General features: G+C 37.6%; 4 protein-coding genes across 5 annotated transcripts; 2 read left to right on the forward strand and 2 right to left on the reverse strand.

Moving 5' to 3' along the window:
• Positions 1 to 90: 90 nt before the first annotated feature.
• On the reverse strand, positions 91 to 1002 carry LOC139150586 (testis-specific serine/threonine-protein kinase 3-like). The gene has a single exon (XM_070723022.1). The coding sequence runs from the start codon at positions 1000 to 1002 to the stop codon at positions 91 to 93; it is 912 nt and encodes a 303-aa protein (XP_070579123.1).
• A 102-nt stretch (positions 1003 to 1104) lies between these two features.
• On the forward strand, positions 1105 to 2330 carry LOC139150587 (testis-specific serine/threonine-protein kinase 1-like). Its single transcript, XM_070723023.1, has one exon. The coding sequence runs from the start codon at positions 1407 to 1409 to the stop codon at positions 2328 to 2330; it is 924 nt and encodes a 307-aa protein (XP_070579124.1). The 5' UTR covers positions 1105 to 1406.
• Positions 2331 to 4428: 2098 nt separating this feature from the next.
• Positions 4429 to 5988, reverse strand: LOC139149237 (exosome complex component MTR3-like). Of its 2 annotated transcripts, none has more exons than XM_070720852.1 (2): positions 5914 to 5988; positions 4429 to 5624 (listed from the first exon to the last, which is right to left on the reverse strand). In XM_070720852.1, the coding sequence occupies exon 2, from the start codon at positions 5396 to 5398 to the stop codon at positions 4577 to 4579; it is 822 nt and encodes a 273-aa protein (XP_070576953.1). In that variant the 5' UTR covers positions 5399 to 5624; positions 5914 to 5988; the 3' UTR covers positions 4429 to 4576. The 2 variants fall into 2 exon arrangements, with proteins under 2 accessions (XP_070576953.1, XP_070576954.1); XM_070720853.1 differs by having other exon boundaries at positions 4429 to 5511; positions 5914 to 5976.
• On the forward strand, positions 5744 to 25286 carry LOC139149235 (RNA-binding protein 25-like). The gene is made up of 20 exons (XM_070720850.1): positions 5744 to 5878; positions 6475 to 6635; positions 7445 to 7500; positions 7759 to 7827; positions 8860 to 8907; positions 9506 to 9598; positions 11078 to 11227; positions 11959 to 12039; positions 12758 to 12872; positions 13094 to 13155; positions 14237 to 14320; positions 19483 to 19664; positions 20011 to 20134; positions 20595 to 20758; positions 21062 to 21212; positions 21691 to 21819; positions 22309 to 22423; positions 22821 to 23101; positions 23487 to 23633; positions 24708 to 25286. The coding sequence occupies exons 2-20, from the start codon at positions 6533 to 6535 to the stop codon at positions 24798 to 24800; spliced, it is 2247 nt and encodes a 748-aa protein (XP_070576951.1). The 5' UTR covers positions 5744 to 5878; positions 6475 to 6532; the 3' UTR covers positions 24801 to 25286.
• The last annotated feature ends 1354 nt before the right edge of the window (positions 25287 to 26640 follow it).

Raw genomic sequence — 26640 nt, forward strand, 5'->3', positions numbered from 1 at the left:
GAAGCCAAAGAAAAGAAAACGTCAAAGCAAGTGCGAAATTTTGATAAAAAATGATTTCTCCTGTACAGACTAAAATGTCCATTATGTTCTTCAATTCGTTGTGTTACCTTGTAAATCATCAATTGCATTGAGCCATGGGCTTTGCAATACTCCGTCAGTGGTAATGCGTTCGTCTGGATCCACTGTCAGCATCGCCTGTAATATGTCTTTACACTCTGGAGTCACTCTCTTTAACAAAGGAAACTGGATGCCATTCAGTTGACGGTGGAGAATGTTGTTGACGCTTGATGTATCGTCACCGAACGGCATCTCACCACACGATAAAATGTAAGTGACAACCCCTAACGCCCATATGTCGGTTGGTATCGGCCGGTAGGGTTGCGATTTTAGTATTTCTGGGGCCGCATATGCCGCTGAGCCGCAGTAGGTATTGCTGAGTTCTTCCTGTCCAACCACTCTTGAAAAGCCGAAGTCACTTATTTTCACAGCGCCGTAGAAATCTAGCAACAGATTCTCACATTTTAAATCGCGGTGAGCGATGCCTTGCTTATGGAGGTAACGCAGACCGCAGGTTGTCTCCCTAATCCAGTGCTTTGCCTGTCTTTCGGGGAGGGCCGACCCTGCTCTTCGCACATAAGACAACAAATCGCCATTTTCGGCATACTCCTGGATGATGAACACCTTACTACCGTGCTCAAAGTGTCCATACGTCTCGATTATGTTCTCATGCTGAACACCGCTTATGATGTCAAGTTCTCGTGGTAAGAAACTCTCCAAGAAATCTCTTGGCGCCCTCCGGCGATCGATTATCTTAACCGCTACCTTAGCCATGGTTTTTGTTTCGATGGCAAACTTCACTTTAGAGTACGAGCCACATCCAAGAGTCTCACCGACCATCAGTCCTTTCATTCTCAATACATCGCGGTCATTTGGAGTTTTGGCTCCGTTTCCTCTCTGTCTCGCCGGAGCAGTGTTGTTCGCCTCTTCGATGCATTCTTCCATTTTGTGAAATTTCTCAGCTATGCAACTCATGAAACTGCTTTATGATACCCACACAGCTTCCAAACTTTCATTGATTATGGAAATCTATACTCTACGAATAGCAGTATGTTTCCTTTGAACGATAGAACACGATTTCATTCTGCGTTCGACCTGCGTGGCACCCTGATTGGTCGAAAGTTTTGTACATCACGCGTTCGTCAAAAGCTGTGCGCGGTGTCTTGCGAGATGTCGCAACATGTGTCAGCGCTTCCATTCTATCATTGTGTCGTCATACACGTGTTCAATTCAAAGTCAGGCGCTATCGTCATCTGCAGTATTGTTTTGGCCGTCAAAAATCGAAGTGGACTACTTACGAGATAGGCAAGAATTTTCAAGTATGGATGGGAAATTTAAAATAAGCACACATGGTCCAGATCACAGCGACGGAGTATTACATTAATGTGGGCTTCAGTATGTCCGATACTGAGGAATCGACGCTTAAAAAACGAGGCTACGTCATCGGTACTACCCTGGGTGAAGGTTCGTACGCTAAGGTGAAAAGTGCCTACAGCGAGAAGCTTAAACAGAGGGTCGCTTTGAAAATAATCAACCGCAAGAAGGCACCACGGGACTTTCAGAAGAAGTTTCTACCGAGAGAACTCGAAATTATACGGGAGATCCATCACAAAAACATCGTCGAAGTTTTCGAGGTATTAGACTTAGGTGGTAAAGTGTATATTTCAATGGAAATTGCCGGCCATGGCGATCTCTTAGACTATATAAAACTTCGCGGTGCGATAAAAGAAGATCGTGCTCGAGAAATGTTTACTGAAATTATCGATGCTATTGATTACTGCCACGAGAAAAAAATCATACACAGAGACTTGAAATGTGAGAACATACTCCTCGACAGTCAAAACCACATCAAATTGACGGATTTCGGCTTCGCAAGGCACATCGGGAAGGACGAACTCAGTAAGACCTACTGTGGCAGCGCCGCTTACGCAGCACCCGAGGTGCTGCAGGGAATCCCTTACGCCGGAGAGAGTTACGACATCTGGAGTATTGGAGTGATCCTGTACATCATGGTCTGCGGCGCCATGCCTTACGACGACAGTAACGTCAAGAAGATGGTCAAGGACCAGACTGAGAAAAAACTGGGCTTCTCCAGGGCCAAGAAGCTGTCCGAAGAATGCAAGGCCCTCATTCGACACATGCTAAAAGCCGACACCAGGGAAAGGGCAAGCTCAGTACAAATTCGGGAAAGTGAATGGATGAAGCCAACGGTTACCGAAGGGAAGGGTGACGTAACTGGTAAACAAATTGAAAAGAAGGAGACCTCCGTCTGATTGTGGTTAAGTTTGTCTTAACACTCAGAATTTATTGCCCTGTGTGTCATAATATTGTATCAAGCAATTAAATCATTTACAGAAAAAGTTCAATCCAGCTTGACTTTGTTACTGGTACGCCTAATTTTATAGTCAAGTGTCCAAGTGGCGACAGAGATTGAGGCATAGATAGAATGGCGTACTAATAGTGTTATCTAACATTGACGAGGTCAATTTCTCAGATCGGTTGTCAAAATTTACAATAATCAAGAAAAGAGACGTCGGCTGACACTTTTACACACAAAACTGGGTATTTTATCAAGTAATAGCCACATTATGTTTTTCTCGAGAAATAGCAGTTTTTTTCTGACGTTTCGAGATCGCAAAGTTACTTTTTTATTTAAATAGGTCAGATAATTAAAATTTTATTTCTGTTGTCAAATACTTTCGATTTCTTCAACCCCGCGATGTTTTGTTTTTCTTGCATTGTGTTGAGTGAGGGAAACTAACAGAAACCCATTTTCTGTGGTCCTACTCTCAAACTTTCGGAAATAATGCCCCTATAGGGGGCCTTGGAGTGACAAATGTTGGTCACGTTTCACGTCGCTATAGTCTGTGGTGTGTCGGAAATGCTTACCCTACAGAAGCAAAGAAACCAAGTATGTGCTACACCAGTAGAAAACTGCACAATATGATGAACTTCCCTTGCTTTCTTGATTTCAAAGTTTGCTTGGCTTTGTGAAAGATGGTTCGGCCCGACCAAATGATTCATTAGTGAGTATGGACACGGCACATTGAATTTTGTCGTCGAAACTTGAAAATTAATTTGATTCAGGACGACTGACAATTTCAAGCCGTATTTTGCATACGTTTCAAAACAAGGCTGGGGACGTTGTTATTCTACAGTAACAAGTGGCGTGACCAGGTTCATACTTGAAAGCAACTTTATAGAGAAGCCGATATAAAAATTAAGTGGAAAAAAACAACAACACTGGTGGCAATGACTTAAGGGACCGTCTCAGATTATCGCATACGCTCTAAAACGAAATTCGTTCGTTCAGCTCAATACCCTCTGCCCCTTCATTTGACGAAAATTCACTATGAACTGTTGGTTTCAGCCGCCAGAGAGTAATTATATGTACAGGAATAATAGGCAAAACTTCGAATAGTACTTAATACATATTCTTCTAGAAATGAATCAAAGTTATTTCTACTTTCCTAAATATGTTGTAATTCAGAGTATTTGTCTTGCTTATGCACCGCATCTTGTAAAATATGCAATGCTATTAATCGCAAATAGATTGCAGTCCGTACTTATACTCCATTGTCAACGATAAATTGGACATAACATGTTGCCATATCGGCGGCTGTAATTACCGAGTAAAAAGCATTTCGGCATGTGTAAGCAATAAAGCAAGAAACTGTACTTTCCAAACTGACATAAATTACAGTAACTTCAAATACATCAAATGATAGAGCGATACGATGGCCTCAGGGACTGTACGTAATACTGACATGAAAATTAACAATTAATGGGAAAATAGGTGAAATTTAGTCACATACAAAGGATTTAACCGTCAACGATTTAATGTTTTTGTCCTGCATTTCTAGTCTTCTTTTGTATCATTCAACTACTTCGAGTCAACTTGTATTTTGTCGGGCTTGTTAGATGTCACTACTAAGTTCAAACTCTGGGGTTCAAACACTTCAAGTTGTTTGAAGGTCAGTGTTCTCTCTCTCTCTACACACACATATATACATTATATATAAAATGTGTATCTGTATATATATATATATATAATGTATGTTTATGTACACACACACATACACACACACACACACATATATATATATATATATATATATATATATAAAAGTATACTTGTAAAAGTAAGTCCATATATATATATATATATATATATATATATATATATATATATAAAGATATATACATTATATATAAAATGTGTATATATGTGTATATATATAAAATGTGTGTATGTTTATGTACACACACACACACACACATATATATATATATATCATACATATATATATATATATATATATATATATATATATATATATATATATATATAATCGTAATGACGCAACTTCCTTTCTTGACGAAAAAAGATATTTTTATTATTGAGCAATACCTATGAATTGATAAACTTTCAATTCCACTTTACAGTTTTAAATCAAACTACACATTTAAAAAGTAGCATAGTCCACCATTGTTCGGTATAAATCGGGGCAAAAGTTATTCAGGAGCCTTTTTCTTTTCCAACGTTCATCGTCTTGACAGATTTGACGAGACACTCCCGTACAACCGGGTAAGTTCTCATACATCCTTCGATACATGACCGAATGCCTTGTTGCGAGACTTCGTTGTCCAGGTCTCCGCTCTGAATGAGTACAGATATTTGATTCATGGACGGTAAGAGACCGACCACTATGCTTCCATTGTTATCACCCTCATCTTTACTGTCATACTCTTCCTCGTATGTTGGATCCAAGATAGCGACCTCTCCTGCTTGTCTGAGGGTGCAACCGACCACAACGTCAAACATATCTATACCAGCGTCTGCTAACGCGACAGACGCACACGTGATAGATGCGCCCAGCACACCGCCGTCATTTTGCAAGACTGAAATAAAAATGTCTATCTGGGCTCTCGGGTATTTATCAAGACACACTGCTGGTTCCAGGGCTTGCTGAAGTGTCAAAGATACATCTTTATCCACGACACTCTGCTGATGCTGCTGCCGTTGCTTGCAGGAGAACGTAGTCAGCTTAAACTCGCACTTGAGTGTTCCCGTTAGCTTAAAATCTTCTCTTCTCACCACCTGTCTCGGTCCGTACACTGCGCATATCACTTTTGTGTTTTTTGTTTCGATGTATGCTGATCCTTTGGCATTACTGACAACGCCAGCTCTCAAGAAGATCGGTCTTACGTCAGTTGCTTTGCGCCCATCTTGCCTGCGCCCATCTGTAACAACAAGCCGCTTCTGTGTAATTTGTCCCCCGAAGTTCGATACCGGAAATGACTCCGGTGGTCCGTTAATACGTCTTGAATCCAGCGGCATTTCTGAGTTTGTACAGTGTACTTTGAAATAGACTGTGTGGTTGACTCGCAACGCGTTTCATAGATGCTCTTTCAGCTTTCAGCAGTTCAGGCAGGCAGGGCACATGGAGTTCACTTGAGGAAAGGACAACAAACAATTATCTGCCTCGTCCAAAAGTGAATATATCACCACGTTTCTTATGAAAATCGTGTGCATTTGGGAATATAGTACGATTAACTGCGTGATCCTGTAAGTAGTTTAAGTAAAGATCATTTTTAGAAGAATGCTATTGTCCTATATTGAACGAATGATAAGCATAAAAATATATTTGATTTGAGGCTGAGTTAGAGTCATGACCTTCGCGTGGGTCACGATAGATTGGACCGCCATATTGCGCCGGGCGATGAGCAGTGAACAGTGAAAAAGAAGAACGGATTCGGGAAACATATTTCACATATTTCCTGTGCACATCCAATGAGCCATTTCTTCTGGTTCTAAGGAGTAAGTATTTTTCATTACAATTATGTTATACTTACATGTAAAGTTCAATTTAAACACGGAAAATTTGTTTCCAGAAAAAATGCGTCACGCTTTGAACCAGGTACTGTTGTCTGCGCTTGCGCGGTTCATCGTCGTTTGCACATTTTATTGTTGTTCTGACCCAAAAAAGGCGACCGAGCAAAATAATTTACCATTTGAAAAAAAGATTGTTTGTTCAATGTGGATACAATCATGCTACATATATTTTAATATGACAAATTAAAGTAAATTTATTCAAAATATGTAAACAGTGGTTTGAAGGTCCCTCATGAATTTTTGAACTCAACTTCCGAGGACAGGCGTTGACTGGCACCACTGGAGTCTGCACGCACTCGGACATGTTGACCACCATATTCTGTCGTACACGATTGGCAAAGTACTCACAGCTTCATCTGTGGTCATAATATATGACTGTATTGATGGGCATTCCAGAGTGTGATATCTTTGTAAATTTTTCTACCTTATTTGCAATTGCATTGTCTCTGTCAGGCCAGTTGAAGATAATAAATGACAAAGTGTGGATTCAATAATGATTTATTTCCTTTTCCATTCTACAGATTACCAGAATTGACCGATTCTGCAGAGGTTTGATTTGTTCAAATAAAATTACTGAGGATGTCTTATCAACCACCAATGAATAGGCCCCCTTTCACAATGCCTCCATTGCCACCTGGCATACCGCCACCAGCATTCACTGGTTTTCCTCCATTGCCACCAGGTGAGCTACATCACATTACAAAAAACTTTTTGCTTTGTTAGCGTTATTCCATTTTTAGTTCTTATTAAGTAAATGGGTAAGGCCAGATTGTGTACTTGGCAAAACTTAGTGATTCTTGGATGGTCTCTGAGGATGAAAATACTTTCTGTCCTCATATGTTAGCCTTTTTCAGTACATTTACCCATGTCCTGACAAGTTTATATGTCACCATAAGGTCAAGTTTGTTACAACCAGTGATTCATAACATGTCCCATATGTTGTTTTGTAGAAAAGACTTGAATATTTTAAGGCCCCTTAAACCAGATAATGAAAACGTGATTTTTGCTGACTAAACCTTCTACAACATACCATGTCAAGTAGGTGAAAATGGATAAAGGTTTCGACTCAATACTGCCTTTTACTGACTCAACAGTTAGCTGATAGGAACTGATACAAAGGCCTTGCAGAATAAGGGTTTCTGTAGCTTGAGTTCAGTGTCTGTGCATTCAACATGTGTGCCTTTGAATAAAAAATATCTTGTGCGATCATTGGGAAAGCTATATCCAACTTCAGAGAGTTTCCTGTCTTTTTCCAAGGTTATATTCACTTAGCATACCTTTGCACTAGACGAGTTACGGTATATTGAATATTTTCTCCGTGCTTGATATTTTAGAATGAAATTCAGTACAACTGTTATCTTTTATAGTCTTTACATAGAAAACTTGTAAACTTCAGCAGAAAAGAAGTGCATTGATGGTTCACAGTGGAAAATCAGACTACAGTATAGGTCAACTATAAACTTATGACCTTTCTTCCTTATTTTGTTTCAGGAACACAAATGCCTATGACAATGACCATGCAGATGGGGCTCCCTCCAGCAACAGTGGTAAGACGAGTTCAACAAAATTTTGATTTCCAAGAGTCATATTTCTGATACAGACTACCATAAAAGGCTTTAGAGTTGATAATCTAGATGTAAACTCTTCCCGATAACTCTGCTTTATATGACTGGAAGCAAATCCTATGAATAAAAGTTAGCTCCTGAAGACAAACCTGATATCATCTCTAACAAATTTCACTGAGTAATCAAAACAGCTTTTCTGAACACACCTACATCAATAACATAAATTCTTATTTCATACAGTCTTCAGTCGTTACAACATCATCTTCATCAGCAAGCAGTATGAGAAGACAGCCACTCATGAATGACAAGGTTAGTGAAGTTACATATTTCCACTTTATTCCAGAGAAATGCTGTGCAAATGCAGTCTGTTGATTTCTGTTACAACTCAGAATTGGCCAATATCACACACATGCGCAACCTGGAAACTGTAGCAGCAAAATTTCAGATTCATGTAGTTGTCCTTTTATGGTGCAGTCTTAATCTGCAGTCAGTTACAACTGTATTATAGGAAGGTCAGGAAATTTCCCTGTATGACAATGGACAGTCAGTGAGTAATCTCTTATACTTTAAGAGTAATGGAGCTGAAGAGACCATGCTGCTCTATTTTTGAAATTTTGAGGCAATCTTGTTGTTATTAGAACTGTGTTTTGCTTGATGTAAATTGAAAGATTTTGATTTCTACAAGTGAAACAGGCTGTTTATAAGAATAGTGATACAGAATGGAAATTTTTCTATCCCTTGTCATTGTAATGTGCTTATATGCTGTTACAGTGAGCATGTCAAGTTTATGTGTTTCTCTGACAAAATTTGACATGCCGTAGACTCACATGTACATATATAAGTCAACATCATTTAATGGCTACTTTCCAGTCATTTCTTTTTTAAATGATGTTTATTGATGTTTGCTGTCGTGTTTTTGTGAGTAGATCTAATATGGCCAACTTTTTAATCATTTCCTTCTCTTGCCTGTGTTAGACATACTACAAATTCGACCGTTATTATGTTCTGTTAGTGTTTCACATTCAATCCCAATCCAAATTCATGGATTTGTGAATTGTGTCATGTTTGTTATATGTTTCACAAATCCATAAGGTTGTAGTTAGTACATAGATGTTTGTAAGATGGGAGAGGCAAGATAGTGAGAAGGTCAGGGAACAGTCTTCCGTAGACAGTTTTAATGAGTGGACAAGATTCTTTGTCCATTTTGTTGTTGCTAGTCCTGTGGAATATTTTCATAGGCATTAGATTTCTTGAACTGTCAGAGGTTCTTTGATCAGCTTACATTGAAATTGAAATGTACTGACAGGGTACCATGAACATTTACCCTTTACTTTCTTAAAGGCACAGCCATCAACCTTTGAATCAAGACGGCCTCCATTCGGTAGAAAGGTCAGTTGGTATATCAATAATCTCACGTGAACATTATTTGTGCTTATGTAGGTCTGTTCAGATATCTATCATCAGTGCAACGACTTAATCTCATCAGTGTGCAGTCACATTCATACACAAAAACATCTTTTTTAAGTCTAAACCTTGTTAATGCTTGACTTATTAAGCAAGCAAGCAAGCAATACCATGTGAATGTTGATGAATTTTTTAAAGACAAAATGAAAATTTGGCTTTTGTAGGCGTTTTATACATCCTCTCCACAGGATTTATTCACTTTAAGTAAAGTCACCAGTGCTTACACGAGACATCAACAGAAGAGATGATCCTTGTACTGTAGAAGGGGTGGGGTATTTTTATTCCAAACTGAATGTTCTGCACTGATCGGAATTCTTCACTTGGTGCAAAAAGTTTGCTGTCAAGAAACAACTGATTTTTTGACTGTAGCAATGAAATCAACTATTGACAGTGAACTTAAATGCACAGAAACATGATAGTGTAGTCCTTTGTAAAATTGATGGTTGTAGTATTGTTTATTTTAGGTGCTTAGGTCATCATTATTTTCAATAAATGAAGTGATATTTTGTTTTCTTGTTGCCAGATGGAGCATGACCCAAATAAACCTAAAACAACAGTGTTTGTTGGAAACATTTCAGAGCGAGCATCAGATGTTATGATAAGACAAATGCTGTCAGTAAGTATGTGGGTGAAAATACAGCAGAAATAATTCACCCTGATATATTTAAAAAAATCAGTCTAGTTTTTGAGATGCTTGATATATTGTGTTTATGACTGCACTTTACCGCAAGGAACATTTTCAGTACAAATTGTTTTACCAATGAAGATGCAGCACATGTGTACATCCTGCTATAACACAGCATGGCATGCCACATCGAAAAACGAGTAAAACTGTGCAAAGCTTCCTGTGGTTTGAGACTGCCTGTGGATTTCATAACAGTGCTAAAATTTTTGCAAATGCCCCAACATTTCCCCATAATTTTTGACACATAGCTAAAAAAAATATGATAAGTAGGTACTTAAGCAGTGTTCTGCCAAGGCCGTGGCCTTGTGCCATTGCCGCAAAAATAAAATTGAAGACCCCAAAAAATCAATCATCGGGTCCGCAAGGCGCAGCGTGCTATAGTATCAGTCCCACTAAACTTTCGGTAAAAAAAACACATATTTATGTGCTATACGGTTAAGGCCAAACGCGGAAGTAGACATGCTGCATGCTGCTCGTGAGAACATGAGACGTGTTGCTTCCATTGCAACCTTCAGTGATTTTTTATTTGCATAATCGTGAACTAGGTTTTCATTGGCTAGATTCGAGTCAGCCAATCAGCGTCTCTGTTAAATTCAATGCCTCACAGTACTCTCTGGAATTGAAAATGGCTTCCGTGAATAAATCAAAACACCGAGGCAGAACAATTCTTTGTTTCTTTGGACCAATTCCGCCCTAAAAGGCAAATCCAACAACCGGACGAGTGAAGACAAGTCGATCGAACGTGACGTTGTGTCTCAGCCGTCTACATCCTCGGCAAACTGAAAACCCGTGCACGCCGCAGCCATCCACATCGGAAACGCATCAGTCAGAAACAGAGCAGTCTCAAAGCATTGAGCAGCCATGCATCGGAAACTCAGCCTTCATTGAGGCATGTTCGACGTCTTCATGAAAAATGGTTACGTGATTTCAGCTGGCTCCACTACGATGCCGAAAAGAACAAATGACTTGCAAAGTATGCATAAAGCATAATAATAAACGAAATACGATGACCCGAGACAACATGAACTTCCGAACGAGTACACTTACTCTCCATGTAGACTGTAGATAGGGAGAAAACCGCAGCACTCATGGAATCTGAGAGTTCGAAGTTCAAAACAACAACACGGGTATGGCACCTAATAAAGTGTATAATTGTCTTGAGAATGACCCCCTTTTTTCAACAATGAGCTACTTTTTGAGCTTCCATGGGCCCTCAGACCCCACTGATGCAAAAGCTTGGCAGAACACTGCTTAAGACTAGTATTCAGGTTCCATTTTACAACTGCAAAAGTCCCAATGGCTTTTTACTTTTTTTTAAATGTTAAACCATAAAATCAATGATATGATTTAATTTGGATATTACAGAGTCTAACACTGTTCTCTTTTTTTCACTTCATCAATTTTAATCAGAGATGTGGTACGATGGTGAGCTGGAAGAGAGTTCAAGGAGCATCGGGAAAACTTCAAGCTTTTGGATTTTGTGAATATGCTGATCCTGAAGGTAGCTTAAGAGCAATCAGACTTTTACATGACAAAGATATAGGTGACAAGAAACTTGTGGTATGTATCTCTTTTTGTGTACAAAGTTGATTTAGTTTACTTTCATGCATTTCCCTATGCAAAGTATAGAATGGACAAAACGTGTCTGCCGTTTCATAAACTTAAATTTTATATCAATTGTATTTTGACAAGCCTGTACTTCGATATTTGAGATTTCCGTTTGCGTCATTTGCTAGTTTGATGATAGAACCAATATGCTGGGTTATGCTGCATGTCAGTTCCAGGATTTGGAAAACACTATGCTACAAAACTTTAAATTGTCATTTTTTTTGGTGCTGTTGACTTTGTTGAACACATAGGTTGGTTGCCTCTACCCAATAATTCATCAATTCTGTTACAATATTCAAATGCCACAGTAGTTTCACACTTCCATAAAAATCTTGACAGACTGACAAAGAAGGTGAGTACTTATTATACTTGCAAGGAATTATTTTCAATGCTTTTCAGATTCCCCCAAAAGACACCTACTTTGTACTTCAAGACATGAATCAGTTATAACCATCATCATTCTTATCTGTACTATGATTGACAGGCTTTGCCTTTTCTGCTAGCTTCTCTCCTTTACAAGAATCGGATGTAAAGTTGGGAATATAACTTTGTCAAAAATTTTGGACCACCAATACGATTGAAAGCTCTCCCTACGCCAATCAAGTAGACAGCTAGATATTCCATGTCAACTTTTGGAGACATGTTTAAAGATTTAATGACATCATGTGACTGTTTTATTACAGGTGAAAGTAGATGCCAAAACCAGAGAACAACTTGATGAGTATCTTTCAAAGAAAAGGTCAAATAATGGCGGAGATGGAAAGGTAATAGCTACAGCATACATGGATTGTAACATTCACTGTTTTTCCTTCAGTAACAGACTCAGCTATATCTGTATTCTCTTCATGTCTGGAGCTACCAAACAAACTCTTTGTTGATAGTATTTCCCAAAAAAGTTAAAAGTAGGACTCACTGCTACACATGTGCTCTGGATTTTTTTGAATTCCCATGTTCGAAGTCATTTGATAGCCAAGCTAGTTCTGCGAAAGAGTGTAACATATTTTCACTGATGTTGATACCAAGTTTATCATGCAAACCAATCAAAGAAGGCTGTTTTCTTACAATATGTATTACAATGTGTCTAAAGCTATTATCTTATTAAGTAGATAGATTAAAGGAATTCAGTGATCTGTATCTGTAGTCAGCCAATCACTGATTTTCATTTTGGAAGCTATGAATGTTCAGCCAAACCCAGGTAGTGCTACTGTCTTTCCGTAGTAAATATGACTGAATGTCTCATATGACATATGATATGTATGCAAATTTGTTGTGGCCATATTTTATATCAGTGATGACAGTACAAGCAATCAAGCTACAAGCTTGATTGTGGCACTGTGGCACTGCTTGTACAAGCAGTACAAGCTTTTCTTCATGTCAACATTTTCCATATTCAGAATATTTCTCAGAAACATAGGACAAATACAGTCTTCTGACGCTGTTCACTGCATGAAGTTGAAATTTATCATTTTTGTTATTTTGAAGGACCTTGAAGATGGCTTAGATCCTGACACAGTGAAAAAAGACAGAATATTTAAGGTACATCTAGAAAATATTATGAGAGAACATGCATCAGAACTGAACAAATCCACAAATGATGGTAAGTATACAAACATTTTGTTTTCTTTTCTTAGTAGAATGAATGAATTTACCTCGTACGGATGTAGTGTGACTTATAAATTTGACTGCATAAGAGTAAGGTTTTGCTTTTTATTGAATTTTCCGTACAACTCCAAGGAGAGTTTTGAAATCTTTGCCTATTTTATAAGTTTTAGGAGTGAACCTTCAAAAACTCATTTCATATTCTCTCTCTGTGAACAGAGGATGGTGAAGGCGGTGGACAGAAAAAGAAGAAAACCAAAGAGAAAGAAAAGAAAGAAGATGTAAGATTGACAGTTTTGAAGATATTTCATCTTGTTCTCAGAAATGTGGTGTCTCCAAAAAATTTTTTCCCCTGTGATTGATACTTTGTGTCACTTCATTGCCCAGAATGTCTAGCTTTGTCATGATTGTGATAAATCTAGGCACAGATACTTATCAAAATGTTCCAAATGGGCCACAATGAGACAAATTATATTTGTATCTAATTTTCATATGATTTTTGTTTGCCTTTGATGGAATCAATATACCATCTTCACTGAAATAAGTGCGAGATCTTTACTCTTCTTCGTACTTCAGTGCCACAGACTGTAGGGCTTACTTACAGAGAGCGCCACATTAACCCGTCAAGCCATTTAGCAAAATGCTTTGGAAAACAGAGAGTCATTTGGCCAGATAACAAGTAAATTGGCGGTCAACTTCAGTGGTCTGGTACAGTGATTGTAATACAAAAGTCAGCAGGAAGCCCAACTCTGGCCATAAAATTGATACTGATACTACAGGCTGCGTAAACATTGCACAGTGGTACAAACCATTTCTCTCATGGTGCATCTTTGAAAATAAACTGAATCAAATGAAGAATAATTCACAATTGACACCGATTGAGATTACCCGCTGATTTTAGTGTTTGCAATTGCTGTACCCAACGAGTGAAGTTGATCGCCAATTTATTTGTTATCTGGCCAAATGACTCCCTGTCTCACTAGGCATTTTGCTAAATGGCTTGACGGGTTAATGTGGTGTTCTCTGTAAGTATACCGTAGTACAGCATGTTAGATGCGTTTCTGGCAGAGATTGTTGAGGAAGATCTGTAATTAATGAACATTACAAAGTGTTGTTCATTTAAATTACCCCCACCAAAATTCAAACATTGACATTGACAGATTTTCAGTGTACAAGAAAATCTTCATTCAACTGAGATGTTTCTCATAAAAGTTTTCAAATAATATATTCTACACGGGATGACAATTCAGTAAAGTTCTGTGAGATGTAAATGAATATGTAGAACGGGATGAATTTGAATATCATGTGGTATAGCTATGTGTTACTTATAACATGGGTACGTCATTGCAAATTTTTTTCTAGGAGAAAATTGATGATATGGAAATGGATGAAGATAAAAAGAATTTGATATCAAGGGAAATTCGTGTATTCAGGGATAGTCATAAGGTACGTGTGTATTTTTTAGAAACAGTTCACTTTCAGGTTTTTTCCCTCCTTTGCTGCTAGCAATATAATGTTTCTGCTTCCGCCAAAATGACCTCTGCATTGTTTTTCAATTACCACACTAGCATCCCATCTAGCCATCAGAAATGTCCCAGTCTGGTCAGTTTTTTTAAACTTTATCTAAAACGGTTTGCCCCTTTATCCCAAATTTACAAAGTACTCATTTCCAATTCGATACTGTATACTGTCGTTTTTTTGATTTATAAAATATTTCTATTTCAAAACAAAGAACAGGATATATGCAGGTTTGGTGTAGAACCGTCAAATTATCATGGAAGATGTAAAGTCAAATTCTGAATATTTAATTTTTTTCAACAAAAATATACTTGAAAACTGACTCACAATGTCATTACGTCTGTTTTGAAATCTGCAAGCCTAAATTTTGTTTTCAAGAATCTAAAGGCACGTGATGAACAAAATAAAAATCTTCAGAGGCCACTCTTACCAGAAACATGTTTCGGTTATTTCTAAGTTTTCTAATTTCTGAAAATGCCATGAGAAGTGTTTTTGAGGCAGTCCAACTTCAAACTGCAGCATCTGCTCAGATCAAGTATATTGCCCCCCAAGTTAATGGGCCACTATCCCCAACTGTGTAATACAATAGATATGTCGGTGAGAAAACCAAGCGCCCAGCATCCAAGCGACATTGCTGTGCATACATGTTTAAAGTGGATATTGTTAAAGTGGTGAGTACACTGTTTTGGTTGTTCTCTCACCATATTTTGTTTTTAGGGGTCCTTGAAGCAAATACACGAAGGTCAGTGGAAACATTGTATTTTCATGTCAACCTCTCCTTCCAAATCTTTCCCTCTCTCTGGTCAAGTTTGTCATCTAGCTGTGTTGTCTCGAGGTCGTGGTTGTCACAGTCAACATAGAGAATCGTAAGTGCATTGCTGTCACTAGCCTGCAGTACTGCCTCCGAATAGCTCAATTTGCTGTCATCTCACGGTGTCATGGCATAGCCACTGACATGCATGTAATCACCACTGTCAATTTGTAAACATACTAATGGAGTGTTCTGCAATTACTACTGCCATCTGACAACTATGTCTACCTTTGCACATTTGATTATGGCCATAACTTTTAGTAGGACCCTCAATCTATGATATTTCTGGTTTTCACTGCCATCAAAAAGTACCATTTTCGTGTTTCGTCTGTTCAGGAATGGAGAATGTCAAGTCTTGAAAAAAAATTAAAAATGCACATTTATTATGGCCCCGTGATGATGAAATCCTTGAAACTATGGCGTCAACTTCATAGATTTTTAGTCATGGTATTCCTCTATACTGTGTATTTCTATCAATGGTAGACCTCATCAAAACATAGAACACTGTGAGAACACCAGATCAGGCTATTCATGAGTGGCAGCTTGTCTTTCTATCTTGCTTTCATACTCTGCTCCCGTCTCTCTTAACTCTCGTAACACTACACATTTTGCCAGCACATGTGAAATGAAGTGAGGTCTCAAATTCTTCCTTATCTGCAACCAATGAGGTATGTTGACTTCTATATCTCAATGAGTATAGTTCAAAATATCCATGGAAGAAGACAAAGGTGCGTCAGTGGATTTTATTTTGTTTATTTTGCATAGGAAAATCACTGCTGAGTTGCAGTGGGTGTAAAGCGTCTGAAATTGTATTATTGTTGTATGGCCCCTCTTTTCATGAACTCTGACATATGAAGACACAATTTAAGTTGAACCATAGTCCTTGATGTGTCAAAGTATACTTAGAAATGCAGCTTAGAAAGTAAAGCAAGGAAATTATGTTAATGTTTGAATTCAGTCAAAGTGATCCTAGACAGTTGAAGTGACATATTTCATGATGCTGTCTCCGTGTAGGCACTTTAGATATCAGTCATTTTCCTGTTATGGCTATAGTGTCTCCAATTATTCTAACACACTCCTTCCCAAAAAATAATATTAATACCGTGCCTACCAAGTAACAAACACCTGAGTTTGCTACACATGTTCACTACATTCTATCGTATTACATGTATATCTGAAATCCCCAAAAGGTAGGTGAATGTGCAGGTTGATACAGAAAGTCATGAATAGTCCCTATTTTACTCACAGGGTAAATAAAAGATGTTTACATTCAAGGAAGTAAATTACAGATGTAAAGCACTTCTATTCACAACAACATACTGTTTAAGTATTAGGATAAAAATGATAAACAGAAATGATTCAGAAAAGGCGAAATCCTACAATTCATGGCAGCAGCAAAAATACCAATGACTTATGACTGTGTTGGGAAATAAATCCATGACCAACGTGTCATACCAACCCCACCCCACCGAATCAAAGGGAGCAACTTATCAGGCTGATAAATTGAGACTCTCATGGTAAAATTTGAGAATGTCATTATTGATGGTGAGATCTCAAAAGCTACTTGTCTGAATGAAATATTTGAATCATTTGGTTATGCCTGTCAAAACCAAAAACTTTATTTTGGAGACACTATAGCAAAACATGTGAGAAGTATATTTTCAGAATCAAACTGCAGTTCCAGTTACTTTGGTCTTTTTAAAATTGAAGTTTGCGTAAGTGTATGAGTAATGATGTAGAGAAGTTACAGGAACAAATCTTGATCTAACATGGCGGTATGTTCATTTTTCAATGTCAGGAGACATCTATGTTCATTGATCGTAAATGATATTTCAACATGTTGCCAATGTATGTTAGATAAGAAACATTCTCTGAGATATTATGCAGACTGTCAGATTTTGTAGTCATCAGTCAATGAAATAGCAAACTTTCTGATGAAATGATATGATTTCACATTGTTGTAATAAGCCACTGGTTTCAATTTTGATGGTGAAGTGTTTAAACATACCGTACTTGTCTGAGTATAAGCCCCCTGGTTCAGCAACACAACTCTGGGGTTATACTAGGGGAGGGGTTTATGCTCCAGCAACCCATGTTATCTGCAATAAATGTTTACTTTATGCTAATTTATGCACAATTATTGAACACCACTCACATTTCAATTGCTTTCAAAAATCCACTTACATCCAAAGTAACTGTAAAGCACAAAAAATTACCAACAAGATATTAACATGATCTCATGAAGTATCATGCCATGATCACATTGATACTGATAGATAACTGTAGCGAAAAGACAGCAAAATTCAGGGACAAAGTCCAAGTTTAACTGACACAATATTTTATAGTGTTACTTCAAATCAAACTGATTACACAATCCCTTGATACAGAAGTGACAATTTGGTGACATTTCTGCTTCAATCATATCTTAAAATAAAAAGTAAACTTGGAACAAAGACGTCATGTATGCTGCCAATCAATAGCAAAGTGTGAACTATGAGCTGACATGCATTGGGTGCACGTAAAACCAACTCAACTTTCAATATCAAATGGTCAGCATCTTGTTGCAACAACAAGAACATGTGACTTTGGAGTGGGACAATGCTATTTAGATAATGGAGGGGGTTGGAATGTCAATTTTCCTCACAATGCTGTCACTGGAACTTCAATTTCCCATTGTGTTAACATCTTTTAATAGTTCCTTTGATCTTTAATGTACTGTAACGATCCATTATACTCTCCTAACCTTTCCGTATTTGGGTTAAACTAGGATAGGGGCTTGTGCACAGATGTACAGCATATTCGAAAATCCACTGAAATCAGTGAAGGGGCCTAAAGATGAGCAGGGGCTTGTACTCAGATAAGTACAGTAAGAGAGTGAACAAGCACTTCATATTATTAATGTATTACCCACAGACTGTTGTCTAAATTAATGTGATTGTGTCAGAAGGGAAGTTCTTACCTAACAGTAACTGTCCTCATTTAGACATCTAACAAACTGATCTGTATTCAGTAGCAAGATAAAGCACTTGATCATTTCCAATGAACTTCCATCTTGGCATTAGTGAAATTGACATTGTAGAATTCTTGACCAAGTCCATAACCTCGGTTATCTTTAATGTCAATATCATGTCTGTTTAAGTCACTTAAATTGCTTTCAATTTTCAACCTCTCATTTCATTCGGTGTTTTGCTAAGGACAAATGTTGGACACATAGAAACCATGTGTTTGATGTAGTTTAGAGCATACATCAATTTCAAGATGCATGTGACCCAGTCTGTTATTCTCGTTATAAGCTATCATCCAGCTCTATTTTGTAACATGGGCACACCAGTAACAGTACATGTATCAAAGACTTTCAAAATCAAATAACACAGAAGTTTGTTGTATTGTAACTTTACTTCTAATCATTGTTGCCATGGCATTTCATGTCCTCTGTTGTAGTCTACAGATGAAGTCATTTTAATCAGTTGAAAACTGGCAGTTTAGTCATGATATCATGTTTAGTTGTGATGTCGGGTCGAAGCAGCTGTGTCAGGTAAAAGAAATCATCTGTAGAACACCAAACATGTATTGTGTTTTCCTCTGTACACGGTTTGAATTTTCATCTTCCCAAGTGTTTCTTCACAGGAATAACTTGCTTATTGTGTGACCTCAAGTTGTTGAAAAATGTCCATGTTGATATAGACATTGAGATGTATGAAATGCTGTGTTGGTATTTGTCACAGTACCACAATGCAGCGAATTGTGCACATTACTTTGCAAGATTTGCATTCTCATGAACTAAACACAAGTTTTCTTCAAAAGCCAAAATAGCATCTGAGCAAAGGTTGTGGCGTTCCTCACCTCCATCTGTTGACAAGCGTCAAGAAGTGACAGAAGTTGAAAAGCTACAGGATCCCTCACAAGTACCAAGTTAATTACAGACTTTCATCTTAGATATGTCTTCTTTACTCAAAGCTTTGATGGATTCTCAATCAGTTGTATTATTGATTGAGATATTTATCTTTTCAGCTGTATGTATAACCTCAAGTGTGAAATGCATGTCTTTTTTATGAATTTATACATTGTAATAATTTTGTAAAAGACTTGAATCTCATCAAAGTACGGCGTCGCTGAATCTATTGCTATTGAATTGAATCTTGTCAGATTTGTGATATAATTGCAGTGCTGTAATTTTGTTCTGCTTCTTTAGCAAACACTCCTGGAGGTACTATATGTGATATAACTACACAATATTCAATAGCTTGTGTTTGCTTTTTGTTTTTTGTCTTTGATGCAGGGAGAAGAAGAAAAGGAAAAAGAAAGGGAGAAAGAAAGAGAGAGAGAACGGGAGAGGGAACGAGAAAGGAGGGAGCGAGAACGCAAGGAAAGAGAAAGAAATGCGGAAAAAAGTCGAAATAGAGAGAGAGAAAGAGAAAGAGACCGGGAAAAGAAAAGAGAACGGGAAAAGGATTCAGAAAGGTATAATGTTTCATTCTTGGAGAAGTGAAAAGCGAAGTACCAGTTCTTTAGGTTGTCGCTAGCTTGTATGTAATCAGTGTTCCCCACAGCTTGGGAAAATTGGAGTTGGTGGCCAATGTACATAGTAATGCATAATTTGTATATTGTTTTGTTGACAAAATGTTTACTTCTGTATTGTTATTATCATAATGAATAGTTTGCTTGAAAACCAAAGGGCTGGCGTACCCCTCAAATCCTCTTGTGGAGAACCAGTGGTAAGTCAGCAGATTCCAAAAATGGCAAATAACTAATACATATGATTCTTTCCTATTTTAATGTTTAATTTTCTTGATCCTCAATTCACCAGGCGAGAGCGTGACAGAGAAAGAGAAAGGGAAGAAAGGGAAAGAGAACGGGAGGAGGAAGAAGAGTTGTACGAAAGGAGGAAATTAGAAAGGAAACTCAGAGAGAAAGAAACTGCATATCTAGAGGTGCGTTGTCATGGTGACTAGTTTATTGCAACTGTCATGGTAACTGTCTGAGCAGAATGGTGATTACATTATTATTAACTGACAATAATGTACTGGTATTGTATTTACTATGCATTGATTTTCACTCCATACAAAATAACGCATAAGTGAGTGTGAGCCAGCAAATGACCGCTTAAACTGCATTTTCTCTGGCAGAAAGTTTACCCTTTCCCCTTGCTTGATAGTTGATAGAGCCACACTATGTCACACAGTTCATGACACTCACGATTTCTGATTATTTTGTCTGACAATTTTTCATCATGCAAAACCTGTATGTCAGTATTCTATGTTCAGAACCATATTTACCAAATTGTGCTGTGGTCATTGACTTAATTTCAACCACCCCCGCGACAAATGCATGTCGGTGTATAGCGCACCCTGTGTTACAAAACAGCTTTATGGTTACTTTTGCTCTCTCTAGCTGCTGAAAAACTGGGAAACAAGAGAACGTAAGAAGAACAGAGAGTATGACAAAGAAAGGGAGAGAGAGGATGAGAGGAAGATTGAACAAGAACGAGAGGCCAAACGTCTCAAGGAGTTCTTAGAAGACTACGATGATGAGAAAGATGATCCTAAATATTACAAGTAAGTGTGTTTCAGTATGAACTCTATCCTCATGTAGTGATAGATAAGAAAAATTAGATGGTTAATCCACAAGAACGAATGCTTTGATAGATTGTGGAAATTTGCATAGTTTACTGACTTTGAAAACATTTGAACTCAGTAACACTCACTATGAAATATTCAGTTCATGTCCAGAAGGGGAAAAGTAGGAGGGAATTGCAAAGCAGTGTCTTGTAGTTGTTTAAAAGAAAAATGTGTTGCACATGAGCTTTTCAGGAGAAAGGGATTTGTATTTGATATACCGATTCTTGTCCACCTTATCAGGGGAAGTGCCTTTCAAAGAAGACTTCGTGACAGAGAGAAAGAAATAGATGAAGATAACAGAGATAGAAAGAAGGAAAAGGAAGAATTAGAAGAAATTCGCAGGAAGCTTCTTGAAGAAGGTCATCCAGATCCTGAAGCAGAGATACAAAAGGTAAAGATTACATTCAATATTACGAATTTATTAAATTGAGAGATACCTCGGCCAGACATATACACATACTTGAACTTCTAAAATGGGAAAATAGCAATACTGTACACACCACTAATATACATTAATGCATCATTTATTTTGTACAAGACTGCCAACCAGAAACTTGTTTATGTCATTTCTTAAACAACTCACAAAGTCCATACGTTACTCTAACTTTTGGACCCCTAGAGTAACCTTTCTGGTCAAGTCTTTGTAACAAATCAGTTAAAATATGTGTATATCTTCTTCTATCACAAGGGACTCTGTTATTTACAATATTTCAGCAAACCCAGAGAAGCATGTTACAGATTCAACACATCTTTAGCGTTTGAATATTAAAATATGCATTGTGTTTCATCTATCAGCAAAGGAACTTCCAAGACTTTCGCAGTTCACAAAGGTCTTTGTTAATAAACACTGTCTATATGTTTTTGAATAGCTGGAAAGAGAAACTGAAGTTCATAAACAACCACAGGCAAAGAAAGAAGAACCTGAGGAGCCAGAACCTGAAGTTGAAGTTAAACCTAAATTAGAACCCACGTTAAAACCTACCTATGCACCGATAAAAGTAAGAGTTCACGTGTTCTTTCCTTGATGTGTGTGTAGTGTGGAGGTTTAACCCTTTGAGTGCTGTAATTTTTCCCACCAAAATTTCAGTGTAACATTTTATCAATATTTATGAGTTTTCTGTAATTTTGTGATACTTTTTGACCAAATGGACATAACATTTCAATGGCTGCAATTTTTGACCAAAATTTTTGGAAAATCTGAAATAAATTTGTCTAGATCTGAAAAACAGTTGCTGGCTATGTCATATTCTATGAAGGCAACAAAAGTTGACTTTGGCACTCAAAGGTGCTGTCATGTCAGTGTTTGTTAGATTAGATCAGTGAAGGATTTCTGTATTTGTGGAAGCCTCTTTTAGGGATGGTTGATTCTTAAATTACAAAGATAGTAAGGTTTTACTGCAATTTCAAATGTTGAAAGATCGCATTAAAAAGGAATGAAGGATTTCATGTTTAATGTTATCCTCCTCTCATTATTGTTCACTCTGCAGTCAGAAGGTACATCTGCAACGCCGTCATCGAGTCCCGATGCTGATGATAGCGAAGGTGGTATTCCAGAAGGGCCTGAACAAAAACCAAGACTTGGTTTCTCCGGTTTAAAACTAGGTAAGGTAATCTTGATATTTCTACATGATAGACATTTCCATGTATGCGAAGTGAAAAGGGTTTCCCCCAGAGCATGTACAATTTTACCCTATCCTAAACCCTAACTGTGATGATTCTGTACATTACTGGTTATTGATGATGACTCCTTGGTTACAATTGATTGGTACAAAGACTCTGTAGGTCACTGGTTATTGATGCAAAGACACTCTAGGTTACTAGTGATTGACGCAAACTGCTGTCTGTGCCCACCAATTTTCAGACTTTGCTGATCAATATTACTTGTAAGACACCATGTAAAGTATAGCCAGTCATAATATTGCTCAATCAGTAATATTATCACTGAGTGTATATTTGAATTTTTGAATAACTTGGTGTTTGCGTTGTTGTGTCTCTGCAGGGGCAACAAGCAGTCCACAGCAGTCAGCATCCAAGAGGAAACTGACTCTAAGTGAAGTATTTAATGCAAATGAAGAGGACGGTGGAGAGGAAGGATCTAAGAAGAGAAAGTTGGTTCCGCTTGACTACACGGAGGAAGAAATGAAAGCTGTGAGACCAGCACAGTCTGTGGTCACTGCAGCTGAAGAAAAAAGAAAACATATCAAGAGTCTCATTGAAAAAATACCAACGGCTAAAGAGGAGTTATTCAACTATGAGTTGAACTGGTCTATGGTTGATGAGGTAGGCATAGGTTGAAACTTCTATCTGTCATGGGTCAGAGAAACATGATTTCACCAATCACTTCTCTGTGAGACAGGCATTTATGTGCATATGTATGTTTGTCCTGTGTTTTTATGATGAGAAACAGATGATTAAAATATTACAATTGCTTGTGTTTTCTGAAAGCTTGTCTGTCAGTGGAATATAACTTCTCACACTCCAAACCACTTCACTTCTACTAGCCAAGTTGTGAGAAAGATGCCATCAAGACATTGACTACCTCATACATTGTCATCAACATTTCCTGAACGCATATAACATTTTGCCAAAGATGCAAGATTTTTGTGTTTTCTCAGTGGAGGTTTTCCCACAAGAAAGTTTTTGGTTTTTTGTGATTGTCTTTCAGAATCTCATGGAGAGACGAGTCAAGCCGTGGATTAACAAAAAGATTGTTGAATACATCGGTGAAGAAGAAGCAACTTTAGTAGATTTTATTTGTCAAAAAGTCATGGCCAGAAGCTCTCCCCAAGACATTCTCAATGATGTTACAATGGTGAGTTGTTTTAGACTTCGTAGATTGTCAATGAAAGAAGAAAGTCACAAGTCAGTTGTACTTTCAGTAGTCACTATGTTTGTTGTGTCAAATGTGGTCTAGAATATATATCATGTTTGCTCTGTTAAGTGTTCAGTGGCCAATCGCATCAAACGCCAGCATTATAAGGTGTTCAGCTTTGATTATTGTAGTGGTCAGTGTGATCTGAATTTTAAGTCTGTATCAGAGTTATAGGCTTTAATGTGATTAGTTCTTTAAAATTCATGTGTGGAAATATGTTTTGTGGTGGTTGGGTAGTGTAGCTATGAGATGTATACTGCTTTAAGGCAGTACGTGTCTAATAAAATGCGTCTTAAAATTTCGCTCAGATTTTTCAAGGAAACTGTAGAGCGATCTCTTTCATAAAACAGAATGAAAATCAGAGTTCACCATGAGGATATTTTTGTTATTGAAACAAATTGTTTAAAATTTACTGACAATGAAATTCAAAATGGCTTCTATTTCGTATGGTAGCTGTATTGGGAAATGAGATTTTCGATGGTCACAAAGACATGACGTAAAAAAATATTTGTTTCATGGGCTTCAAAATGAGTCCAAACAAGTAGAGGACCAGCCAAGTATTGCAAAGAATTGAGAGTCTGAATATCTATTGTGGAGGTGCATTCCATCTTAATCTGGTGATGAAATCAGCATTCTGATATAATAGTGTCATGTAATAATGATAGCAAACATATTGGCTTTGGATGTTCCATCCCATTGTGTACAGTACATATCTAAAATCTTAAAGAATATCAAAATACCAAACTTCATGTCAAATCCTCTCAAACTTCATGCCAAATCCTCTCATGAAACACATCTCAAACATAAAGTGTCTCTTTGGGTACTAGGCTGGTTGTGGACTTCACTGTTGTTTTTTGAGATAAACACAATGAATTACCTGCCACAAGTTAGCTTGCATTATATCATCACAATGCCATGGCGCCAATATTTTGAAACCTGCACAGCTTGTATCAAGTACAGTGTCAGGGGTCACTTTTTATTCACCTCAAGTCTCACACTTGTCATACTTTTCAGGTACTTGATGAAGAAGCTGAAGTTTTTGTTGTCAAAATGTGGAGATTACTCATATACGAGACAGAAGCCAAGAAGATTGGTCTAGTGAAGTAGTTGTCTTTTTCACCCTCTACAGATAATGTTTTTAATTCTCACAATCATATTTGTCTCGAGTGGTTGAGCCTGTTTGTCAAAAGCCGTTTTCAGCGTACTTTTATTTGTCAATCAATGCTCCTTCAAAGAACGTGGTCAAATTATCTTGATTTCATTTCTGTCGTCATTTTCTACTCAGGAACTATGCCCCAGTGTTCTTAAAAATTATGCAGAGTTTCTTGAAGTCACTTGGAAATGAAGGAAAAATTTGAGACTTGTGGCAGCTGACAGCAAATCCTGTATATACTCCCCAGTTACATTTTGACAACAGATATATGTCATCGGTAGTGGGTATTATATACACATTACATGTACCTGACTTTATAGGGGAAGTGAAAATTAAATTTTAATGTGCCTGTCAGTTGAACTGCATGGAACAAATATGAAATGTGATATTTCCTCTTTACAATAAAGAATGCATTCCTTTGTTTTTTTTGTAAAAAATGATGAAGACTGTCATGTTGTGATTTGTTTTTGAAATTGTTGAGGTGTAATCCGAAAAACTATAATAGTTCACAGGCATTCTAATTATCTGTCCAGTAAATTCTTTTATTAATTCTCCGTACTGTGACCCTCAAACTTGATTCTGATCTTCTCAAACTTTACAAAGAGAAACGTCTTTCAATATTGGTGGAAAAATCCGACCACATGCACTTGTATTTACCCCAACTTATCCTGACATGTTCATATGTCACCATCCTGTCAAATTGATTTCAACCAGTGAAGCATAATATTTGTCCCATACTTAGCATTTTAACAACAAATTTACCATATAGATGCTGAAAATATGATTTTTACAGTCTAAAGCTGCTATAACATACCAAGCCAAGTGGGTGAAAATACATATGGTTTTGGCTCAATACCACATTTTACCAACTTAGCAGATGGGGAAGAAATACTGTCTGGCAGGAAAAGGGTTTACCAGAAAAAAGTTATTCTTGCTCGGGGCCTGGGCCCTTTGTACACAATGTCATGAGAGGGTGTCTTTTTTCCTCTGAGAACTTTACACTGTGATGAAATTGCTCAATGCTGGTATCCAAAAGAGGAGTTGTAATGATGGCTGATTTGTAATCATGTCCCATAAATCTCTGCCTCTTCTAGCCAATTGTTCCACTTCAAACCGTTTTGGCATACGAGTGCCACAGTGCCAAAACACCCAAGCTTGAACTCCTTTATTCCAAATCAAAAAAAATCATTGATCTTCTTTCTCTGAGGTCTATGTTAACAGCTCAACAGTGGTAAAAATGGGACCCAGTATGGCAGCATAAAGTTCTATATTACTGTAAGTGAATGTATAAGGGTAGCCTTGCTTCTAGTATTCATTAGAATGTACATGTACTCTAGGATGCAGGGTGTGGGAAAAATGTTTCAGATGATGGTACATATTCTTAAATGTCATGATTAGAATCTTACGTATTTAGGTGAGAAATACAATAATGTTTCAACGGCAGTGTGTGTCAAAGGTGGTCTTAGACTGTAAAGTCAAGTGTTTGCGAAAATCTGTGCACAGTGCCAAATCCTGGGTAGGGAGGGGAGGGAAACTGCAGAAAATGTGCAGACAAGTTGAGACAATCATACTGTTATGCCTTATTGTGAAAATTACACGACTTTGTCGGGTTGATATTAATAGGAACATACCAAGCAGTCTCATGAACATCAACCCTGTCACAGTGTCTGGATCAAAGGTAGCACCTGCGGAAGAAAATCAGAAATTCTATCAAAATTAGAACAGCAAGCAGGCAAGTGTCCAGTTGCAAACAGCGCCCTCACCATGATTCAAACGCAGTTACGTCGTGGTCAG

This window comes from Ptychodera flava, chromosome 14, assembly GCF_041260155.1.
Source record: "Ptychodera flava strain L36383 chromosome 14, AS_Pfla_20210202, whole genome shotgun sequence".
Taxonomy (NCBI): domain Eukaryota; kingdom Metazoa; phylum Hemichordata; class Enteropneusta; family Ptychoderidae; genus Ptychodera; species Ptychodera flava.

Excerpts from the sequence above, each read along its gene's own strand:
- LOC139150586 (XM_070723022.1), bottom strand. The coding sequence starts at position 1,002 with ATGGAAGAATGCATCGAAGAGGCGAACAACACTGCTCCGGCGAGACAG.
- LOC139150587 (XM_070723023.1), top strand. The coding sequence starts at position 1,407 with ATGGTCCAGATCACAGCGACGGAGTATTACATTAATGTGGGCTTCAGT.
- LOC139149237 (XM_070720852.1), bottom strand. The coding sequence starts at position 5,398 with ATGCCGCTGGATTCAAGACGTATTAACGGACCACCGGAGTCATTTCCG.
- LOC139149235 (XM_070720850.1), top strand. The coding sequence starts at position 6,533 with ATGTCTTATCAACCACCAATGAATAGGCCCCCTTTCACAATGCCTCCA. Across the intron at positions 12,040-12,757 it reads ATAATGGCGGAGATGGAAAG|GACCTTGAAGATGGCTTAGA; the intron begins GTAATAGCTACA and ends GTTATTTTGAAG. Across the intron at positions 23,102-23,486 it reads ACTGGTCTATGGTTGATGAG|AATCTCATGGAGAGACGAGT; the intron begins GTAGGCATAGGT and ends ATTGTCTTTCAG.